This window comes from Mizuhopecten yessoensis, unplaced genomic scaffold (assembly GCF_002113885.1).
Source record: "Mizuhopecten yessoensis strain PY_sf001 unplaced genomic scaffold, ASM211388v2 scaffold321, whole genome shotgun sequence".
Classification (NCBI taxonomy): domain Eukaryota; kingdom Metazoa; phylum Mollusca; class Bivalvia; order Pectinida; family Pectinidae; genus Mizuhopecten; species Mizuhopecten yessoensis.
Genome location: NW_018403488.1, coordinates 62330 through 72660, shown reverse-complemented (window position 1 = coordinate 72660; position 10331 = coordinate 62330). Strand labels below are relative to the sequence as shown.

General features: G+C 37.1%; 1 protein-coding gene across 1 annotated transcript; it reads left to right on the top strand.

Annotated features, from left to right (window-relative positions):
* The first annotated feature begins 495 nt into the window (after nt 1-495).
* Nucleotides 496-9557, top strand: LOC110446340 (dentin sialophosphoprotein-like). The gene is made up of 5 exons (XM_021491457.1): nt 496-726; nt 3756-4071; nt 4515-4664; nt 6002-6355; nt 6680-9557. The coding sequence occupies exons 1-5, from the start codon at nt 592-594 to the stop codon at nt 8875-8877; spliced, it is 3153 nt and encodes a 1050-aa protein (XP_021347132.1). The 5' UTR covers nt 496-591; the 3' UTR covers nt 8878-9557.
* Nucleotides 9558-10331: the final 774 nt, after the last annotated feature.

Here is a 10331-nt window from a genome sequence, read left to right as displayed (position 1 = left end):
GGTCACGCAGTAATACGGAAGCTGCCATCGTGTATTTATGAGGTGCTGCTTCATACGTTAAGGGCTCTTCAAGGAAAAACATGGATCTAATGTATTTAAATGATTTACTTAATCTTATTGTGGAATCTTTTTTATTCATTGCTACAATTCGTCGGAAAGAGTATGACTCCATTGAGAACTTGCTTCAACGCTCTGAATAAGAATATTCAAATTGCCTGTAAGATGTGTAAGAGGGTGTCAGCTTTTATCTTAGTGACAAACAGGTCCAGTTTCAGAGTCCACACGGGTCGCCGTTTACTTTATACAATTAGAGTGTTTAATTAATGTTATATCCGCTTACACAGATATTTACATGTAGCAAGCACCTTAGGCCTAATAACGACCAGGATATGTCCCTGGGACCAAGAATTGTTCGTTCTTTTTCCTTTTTTGATTTAGTAATCACAATTACGGCTGCAGTCATTCATTTCCCCGCAGACTGTCTTTACCCCGCAGACCGTCTACACCAGTTATAGTGCAGAGTAGAAGAGTAATGCATTACACAAAGCGAGAGTGTATTTGTTAGAGCTGGTGTAACCTGTGGTGTTGACTATGGTGAAACTTGTCAGTAAACAACGAAAGGCAATGCTGTTGTTACATACTATGCTATTTGCCTGTTTGGCTCTTCGCACTGCAAGTAGCGCCGGACCTCTTACCCGGTTATTCCGTCTAGTGAACAAACCACCGGTAAGTACTGAATACTGGTTTCATTTTCTACGTGTGTTATCCTAGAAAGAAATTCCATTTCGATTAAGATATCCTTAAGTAAGGGAAGGAGTTAGGATGGCAATTACCTCTCGCGTGCAGTTTTGATTGAACAATAAAAACAGGTTTAGTCCCTGATTCTAAACAACAAATACATTAGTATTTTGACATATTAACAAATCATTTTGCGGTAAGTCACCATACTATAATCTAAAGGAATTTTGAATAAAAAATAATTCCATTCGAACAAAATATTTAACATCATTTATCATATTCAAATTGTCCATGTACTCGTGCTTTTGCTTATCTGAAACAAAATATGGTTATCGGACAAACCCATTTAAACAATAAACATTTTTGCTGTTCTATATTTGCTTTTCCCCCTGTTTGGTGAATATTATATGAAATAAGTTTTTTTTACCTCATAAGTTTTGACACATTTAATCTTAGATCTTAACTTAGGGTACGAACCTTTGATCATTTGCTTGTATTGACTATTAAATGTAAGTAGCAGAAATATGCAGATCTCAAAATTTGCACTAAAAATTTAACTTAAAATCCGCTCATCTGGCCAAGTTTGAAAGTTCATGAATATTTGAGTATGAAATCAGTAGTTGGCAGGAATGACATACATATACACGGATAAATGCAGATACCATATCTTAATCAAGTACTCTGAAAAACTGTTTCATGTGCACTAGGTTAACTTGTAGCGTTTAGTTTCTTAAAAAGGTTAAGACAAATTTATATCTTCATAATTTTAACCGTATTGATATTTATATTTTTTTTTACTACCCGAGTTTTCGATTTGAGGACCAGCTATTACTTAAATTTGACCTAGATTTACATGGCTGGTTTCGTCGATGAAGCAAAAGACGCTTACACTCCCGGAACACCTGGTCAGTTTTCAAGAGTTTTCATGAAAATCTTTCCTTCGTTTATATGTTGCCTTTGTTTTTTCGATTTTGAGTTCGAGTTATAGTTTTGTTTACACTTGGGTGTTCTCTTGATTTCCCCCCCCCCCCCCCCCCCCCCCCCCCCCCCCTCCCCCCCCCACATATATGACTGGTGTAACGTTCTTGGCGAATCTTTATTTTGATTTTAAGGGGATAAAACTCCGTTTCCGTCAAGTAAGCTTTTTTGCTATTTATTTGCATTGTTAAAATAAAGATATTCATCAATGCGATCATTACATATTTCAATGACTGATGTATGCTGTTAGTGTACCAACACACGCTGTTTAGAGGAGACTTACACAGATAAAGGGCTAGACTAATGTTTTTTTTTATACAAACAAACAATGGTAATTTACTGCTTTACAACGGGTATACAGTTGAGAACCAGCACAATGCACTAAAACGTACCAGGAGTACATCATCCGGTGCGCGCTTTTATAAATGTGCGATTTTGAACAATTCGTTCATTGGTACATGTTGCGTCGGATTTTTTTCTGTAAAATATATGATGGAGACAGCTTTTAAGTTGATCTTACTTTTATTGAGTGACGTCGAAAAGTGACGTGAAACACAGATTTGGTTAGATCAAAGCTGTTGTCTCCAGACACAGGCATGCGCACAGGTACGCACTTACAATAGGTATCTAATTAATCTCCGACATGTAGAACTCGCAATTAATGGTAATTATTACATAATTGTCACTCACCACACAAAGGGTGTAAATCACGGCTAGGAAATATTCCCAAATAAATCTGTCGTGTCAATACGATAACCTGCTGGACCGCGTCCCTGACACCTCGCATCTTAAAAACTATTTTTGACATGAAGGGAAAATCGATTGTTGTTTTCTTATGTATTTTAGACTTTCGTAATCAGAATAATTACAACCCAAATGGATGTTAATTATACGAAACTGTATTGAACAAAATGTGCTTTTTTAAAGGAATAAAGTTTGTTTCAAATGATTTCTAGACATTACCTTAAAAAATAAAAGTGTATGTATAAAATGTACCAATTCATGATAAAACACAGATTTTCATCATGAAACATGAACTATGAAACACCCGGCATGCTCTTGTGCAAATATGGTTCACTAGGCATTTTACTTGTGATCGGTATATTTTGCATTTTGTTCAATTGTACAATGCATGATAAATAATAAATGATGACTGTAAACGGTTAAGAATGTGTAAGACCCATAGGTACTAGAGCAGAGATGATAAAACATTTTGATGAGTATTTGATAGTATTGGAAACAAGCTGTAGCGGTGTCGATCACTGCTTAGAGAGTTGACCGATCATATGACTGTTTTCAAAATACCATTGGACTTTACTTGTTTGTAAATTGTCTCGGCCTATGGCTTCTTTTTGTGCGTTACATCTGACATTTTCACATCTCGGCAAGTGAAATGCCCCGGGTGGTGACGACAAACTGTCTAAGTTACATATGATCTTGGCTACGTTTATCTGTATGCGTGAACAAAACCACGTCAGATGTGTGTCTTACTCTTTGTAATTAATATTCATGGCGACCTCATTACTGCTTATACATACGTAGGGATTCGAATATGTTTCTTCAAAAGGTTAACGTTAGAGAATAATAATAGATATTTTATTTAAATTCGATAACACATTGAGTCAAGGACTCATCCCACAATGGGTGTGGTCGACATAAAATATATAATATTTACAACATGAGTGAAAAATATGATACATAACACAAATACACACAGATAAACATTAGATTAAGGTAGTCGCCTAACACAGATAACATTATAGTATCACAGGTTAGAAAGTCAAATATAAAATATATTATGTGAAAATGTTTTCTGGAGATGACTGTGTATTGGTCGGTGTTTCTAAATATTCAAATGTAGGTTCCCTGACTGATCGGTGTTTTCCTACCTTGGAGTGAGTATATCCTTCTTGAAGAAAGGAGATATATATATGTGTGAACATAAAACGAATTTGTCACGCAGTATCTAGCATTCTTCAATTTCATCTTATACAATTTAAGATGGAAAAACTGTAAAGTATCGATCTATATTTATATAGGACTCAACAAGTGATGACATACCTGCGAGTGGACGTTGGACGACGGAACCGACTGCTAAACCTGAGGGACCACAGATGAGTAAGACAGAAGTTACTGATTATATCATGGTGTTAAAGAAAAGGTTCGAAGACTTAGGAATATCGTTAGATAATTATTTCACCGATGAAGTGACGAAAGGAGAGACGAATGGAGATGACTGTCTGACAAATGAACCCGAAAAGATTTCGAAACCTGAAACAAACGTTCCAGCCATTCTGGCACGACTCAAGCAGTTCATATCTGTCGACAGTCCGTCTAAAAGTCCAACGAGCGGAAGTAAGATTGCTCGAATCTACACACCAGTTTGTATAACAGAAACGTATTGGCATTCTAAGCCCATCCAAAATTGGGAGAGTAAAATGTTATGTGTAATATTATTTTTTCTGTAGATTACACTGGTCTGGTTTGAAAATAATTTAAAACCCCAGCCTTTTAAAAGTTAAACATCTATCAAAAATATGCAGTTTTTTTATGCTTGTTCTGTTTCTTTTTTTTAACTACAGACTGGTTAATGAAATATGTAGATTCAAAGATTCTTATACAATTATATACATTTATACAACGTATATCATAGTTTTTTAGATAGGAAAGTAAAGATTAATTCCTGTTTCAATTTTGATCCTATGTGTGGCTTTGCTGATCGGTGGAAGAAAATGTAATTACGCGTAAGGAACATTTGTCATCATATGCACGATAAATTTGACTTGTGTCTATTGCAGATATTCAGCCAGCCAATCACCAGCCAGCTATTCATTCAGCCCGTAATCAGGCAGATCCGGGTTATCTGTCAGGCGTTGACGTATTAAAATTAGAGGTATTGCAGTTTTTCGAGAACAACCCGTCAGTAGAGGAAATGTTCAAGGAAGACGGTAAGGCTAATTAGGGCCCCGTATCGGAGACAGACAGACAGACAGACAGACAGACAGACTCTGTCTGTCTAGTTCACAAAAATACACATTGAGGTAAAAAGTCAAGGTCAAAGGTCAAGGTCATTAGGTTCAAAGGTCAAGGTCAAATTTTACATCTTTTCACTGATGAACATTTTGTTATGACATTATGAAGCAAAGTTGAGCAGAATTAAACAAGGAGTCAACTGACCAAAGGCCAAGGTCATCGGGCCAGGGGTCAAGGTCAAATTTTGTAGCTTTTCACTGGTGAACATTTCGCTATGACATTATGGAGCAAAGTTGTTCGAAATTAAACAAAGAGACACACCGAGGTAAAAAGTCGAGGTCAAAGGTCAAGGTCATTAGGTTCAAGGGTCAAGGTCAAATTTTACATCTTTTCACTGATGAACATTTTGTTATGACATTATGAAGCAAAGTTGATCAGAATTAAACAAGGGGTCAACTGATCAAAGGTGAAGGTCATTGGGTCAAAGGTCAACGTTAAATTTTGTATCTGTTCACAAGTGAACATTTCGCTATGACACTTTGAAGCAATGTAACTCAGATTAAACAAGGAGTCAATTGACCAAAGGTCAAGGTCATTAGGTTCAAGGGTCAAGGTCAAATTTTACATCTTTTCACTGATGAACATTTTGTTATGATATTAAGGAGCAAAGTTGGTCGGAATTAAAGAATAAGTCAACTGACCAAAGATCAGGGTCACTGGGTTAATGGTGAAGGTCATTTGGGTCCAAAGGTCAAAGACAAAGTGGATCTCTGACTTTGACCCTGGCTCTTGATGGAGGAGGTATATAAGGTGAAATAAAACAAATCAAAGCTAACAAATGAGCATTGCACCGGTATTTACATTTCTGTTAGCCCAGCCAATATGGAGGTGGAAGGAAACAAGACTCCCATCATAGTACATGTAAAATGTATATTTTGCTTCCTTGCGATTCTTTTTGAAGTCCACATATCAAACATCAAGCTCAGCTATATGGGCAGATTGCTTCTTGATGATTATGGGGGATATATTGCCACAAGACGGAGCCCTTACTGACCTGTCAGTGTTCTAGTTTAAATAAAAAATACCCTTATAACAGTTTGGAGTTTAAAGTGCAGTTTTGTTCTCATTCATTAAGGGAAAGATTGAATATGTATAGAGTTCGTAAAACGCCTGCCACCGTAAACTCCTTTCAGAGAGCGTTCGAAGCTTGCATTCCTTACAATGAATCGTTTACGATTGTCCCATAAGGCTGGTTCCATAGCTACTGGTGTGTGATAGAGTAATTGTTATGATCGTTTCGTCATGTTCCCAGGCCAGACGACTGAAAGTAACAGGCATACCAACGTTCTCGCTACTCCTCTACCAGACATCGTGAAGTCGGGCTTGACCGGTAATACCGGATATGAGATACTTGCTGCCCACCCGGACGAACCAATGTCAGATTTCCCTTACTTGGACGCTCCCATTCCATACAGGAACAGACGGTATAGACCATCAAGGCGACGTAACAACAGATCAAGGTCAAGGACGTCTTTTGTTCATAAGACAAGATCGAAAATGATTTACAAGGTCAGATCTTCCGACAGACCCCGGCGACGACAGAAGCCATCACCTAGGTATTCGGCACGTACTTCCGGCAGACGAATGACGAGGAAGAAAATGGCGAGTAAGTAGCCGTTTTAACAGTCACGTGTTATGATACGTTTGTTTGATTTAAAGATTTACGTTAAATTTTGTTAGGGTTCTGAATACTTACACAGGTCTGATTATTGGAAATGGAATATTTTGAAAGAAAGTTCATGTTCTTTATATATGTGGTCTTCTTTTGAAAGCCAAAGCTGTTCAGGAGTATCGTTGAGTTGTTAAAACCATTAAATACTTGTAACATTTGAACCATACTAAATACGTGTGAATATGTTAATTGATAACATAACTTGCTGTAATCACTTCATTGTTTTGCATAATATATACATATGTTCCTCAACTATAGGAAAGAATAGGAGAAGAAAGGACAGAAATAACAAGATTGATGAAAAATCAAGGAGGAAAGAAACAATTGTGAAAAAGCAATGTGTCCCCAAGAAGACAATCACTGATAACAAGGACAGCTCGAATAGAGATAGCGGCAATGAAGATATTAACAACGGTTACACTAATAAGGTTACGACCGACAGTAGCAGCAGCAGGGAGAGTAGTACAACATCACAAAGTGTTGGTAGTGAGAGTAATGATCGCGAAAACAGTCGTATTGAGGATAGTAGTAGTGACAGTGACAGACATGGAAACAGTCGTAATGAAAGTAGTGAAAGTAGTCGTAGTGAAAGTGACAATAGCGAAAACAGTCATATTGAGAGTAACCGTGAAAGCAGAAGCGACGAAAACAATCGTACCAAAAGTAAAAGTAATAGTGAAATAGGTAGTAGTGAAAACAGTGGGGTTGAAAATAGCCGTAGTGCTGACAGTAGCAGTAATGAAAAGAGTCGTGAAGAAAGTAAGCGTAATAGTAACAGTCGTATTGAAAGAAGTAGCGATAGTGAAAGAAGCAATACTGAAAGTGACAATGGTGAAAACAGTCGTGTTGAAAGTAAAAGTGAAAGTAGAAGTAATAGTGAAAGTAGAAGTAATAGTGAAAATAGAAGTAATAGTGAAAATAGAAGTAGCGAAAACAGTGAAAGTGACAATAGTGAAAACAGTAGTGTCGAAAGCAATAGTAATAGTGAAAGTATTACAAGTAGTCAAAGTAGTAGCAGTGAAAACAGTCGCATTGGACAAAGTGGAAATAGTGACAGTAATACAGGTAGTGAAAGCAGAAGTAGTGAAAATAGCCGTAATAGTGAAAGTAGCAGAAGTGAAAGTAGCTATAGTGAAAACAGTCGCGTAGAAAGTAGCCGTAATAGTGAAAGTTGTAGTGAAAGTGGTAGTGGAAGTGGTAGTGAAAGTGATAGTGAAAGTGATAGTGATAGTGATAGTGAAAGTGATAGTGAAAGTGGTAGTGAAAGTGGTAGTGAAAGTGGTAGTGAAAGTGGTAGTGAAAGTGATAGTGAAAGTGGTAGTGAAAGTGGTAGTGTAAGTGATAGTGAAAGTGGTAGAGAAAGTGGTAGTGAAAGTGGTAGCAGTGAATTTAGTAGAATCGGAAGTAGAAGTAACAGTGAACGTAGTAGCAGTGAAAACAGTCGCATTGGACAAAGTGGTAATAGTGACAGTTATACAGGTAGTGAAAGCAGAAGTAGTGAAAATAGTCAAAGCGAAAGTGACAGTAACAGTGAAAGTAGCAATAGTGAAAACAGTAGAGACGGTTATAGTAATAGCGTCGATAGTAACACTGATAGTGACAAAAGCGACAACAGTATAGAAACTGATAGCAATAGCGAAGATACTAGTAGTGAAAGTGGCGATAGCAAAGACAGTGGTAGTGACGGTAACAGTGATAGTGACAGCAGTACAAGGAATGAAAGTATAAATAGTGAAAACAGTCGAATGAAAAGTAATAGTAAAAGTGACAACAGTGACAACAGTCGTACTGAAAGTAGTAGTGACAGCGGTAGTAACCACAGCAACGAAGACGACGGCGATAAGTACGGTCGTCTAAGTACACGTTATCGATACCTTGACAAATATTCCAAATATCGCCAGAAATATCTTAAATACAAATCGAAAAATCTTGAACGTCTACGAAAGAAAAATCGAAGCAATAATGGATTAGATATATCAGGTAATAATGACGATAGACAGACGCGTAGAAGAAGAAACGACGACCACGACATCAGAGAATGGCGGGCCTCTATGATGAGTAGTAGTAGAAAGGCCAGGAGCAAGGGTGGTGACGACGGACATGTTCATGTAAGCAATAGCATATCAAAAACCGGTAAAGAGAATCCTAAAGATATCATTAATTTATACGACTCTTCAGACGAAAACGATATGGGAATCGACAACCATCTATTCCATACCGATTACGATGACTTTGATGAAAATTATGATGAAAGTAGTGATGATAATGAGAGCAGCGAAGAAGATGACAAGAACGATGTTGACGTAAGTAACGAATCCGATTCAAGAGAGGAGTCCTCCTCTAGAATTATTGGGAATGGTAGTGTGGGAGAAGAGGATGATGACACTGACGATAACGATTCAAGTAAGAGTACAGATGAGGAGCCGGATAACGGTGTCCGGAGAAAGCGACAATGAATCCCTTCCACTCCGTCGTCCCTGACATAACATACTGGTGTGTGTGTATTTGTAACGATATGGAGTGGAGTAACCATTATTATCGGTTATTAATGTCTTATGTATGGTATGATGATCGTGTTTTCATCCATGGTTCCGATTGCGTAAAATGATGATACATACTAATACGTCTACCTGTAATATCATGATTATTTTGTACTGGGAAGATAAAAATATTGTACATGAAATAAATGAATAAATATTGATTAATAAAATATCAGTCCTAAAAGCTCTATTTTTAAAACTGCATATGGAATGTTCTTGAAATAACCAACAAGTAATTATCTTCGTAATTGAAAACGTCAAGGAAGTACTCAATACGCTTTGTTTCATTGATTTTAATTAAGTAAAGACTGTGTTAACTTGGCTCATGTTTCATGAAGGGACGATTTGTTGTTAAGAAACGACGTCGAGAATTATTCAAAATACTGACGAATTCTACGAGATATCACCCATACAGAAATTTAGTCAATTATGTTTTCCAATTCTACAAAGTATCTATTTCCATTCAGACTTTCACAATCTTCATTGCAAAATGTATCTCATGGACGATTTAACCCGCCCAGAAGTGCCGACAGATTTATGAAAACGTCATTGATAATTTGAAAAATCCATCTCAAAGTGAGATAATTGGAAACGTGTAAAAATGTAATCTGTCTTACAGACAGCAGTGGCGGATCCAGAGACCTATCTGGGGGTGGAGTTCCAAATTTCCAGGGGGGGTCCAAGTGGGGAAAATTGAGGAAACTGGTGAAAATACATAATTTTTAAAGAAAATTCTCTTGGTAGGGGGGTTTCCTGAAGCCCCAAGAACCCACTGGACAGAAACGTGCTTTAGATTCTTTAAGAAATGCTACCTTTATTTGTATCACAGAGGCCAATAAAGGCAGTCCAGTAGTATATATGAATAGAGATTTCTATTGTGAATGTCTACACACCATGCTTACACGAAGTGCTGATTGGTATCATACTATGATAGTACGGCAGGTGGAGATTCGATGATGAAAAGTGTATATTAACGTGCTTATACGGACACCCGGAGCATGTCTACATGGCAAGGATATATCGTGTCAATTCTATACACATAACTGGCTATTATCAGTAAAAATATGATACATTCTGCGACCGTTTCTGTTTATTCCTACCATTGTCTGTATTTAGGTTTAGGTCTATTCTTTTAATTTCTACATTAGAAAGTATTTTAGAAATTATTTAGTAACAAAATGCAATTTCTCTGCGAAACCATTGTGTAACTGTTTGATTACCTTCGGATAACAGCCAAACAACCCCTCGCAATGGAATCGTCCCGCGCTCACATCTATGTGGATATAGTGAAGCCTAGTTTCAGTAAGGTGATATATACGTCTATGACTGAAGGTGAAACCGATATAAGTACATTATGTATGTCTATGACT

Coding starts and splice junctions, on each gene's coding strand:
- LOC110446340 (XM_021491457.1), top strand. CDS start 592: ATGGTGAAACTTGTCAGTAAACAACGAAAGGCAATGCTGTTGTTACAT. Junction 727..3,755: donor GTCTAGTGAACAAACCACCG/GTAAGTACTGAA, acceptor ATATTTATATAG/GACTCAACAAGTGATGACAT. Junction 4,072..4,514: donor TAAAAGTCCAACGAGCGGAA/GTAAGATTGCTC, acceptor TGTCTATTGCAG/ATATTCAGCCAGCCAATCAC.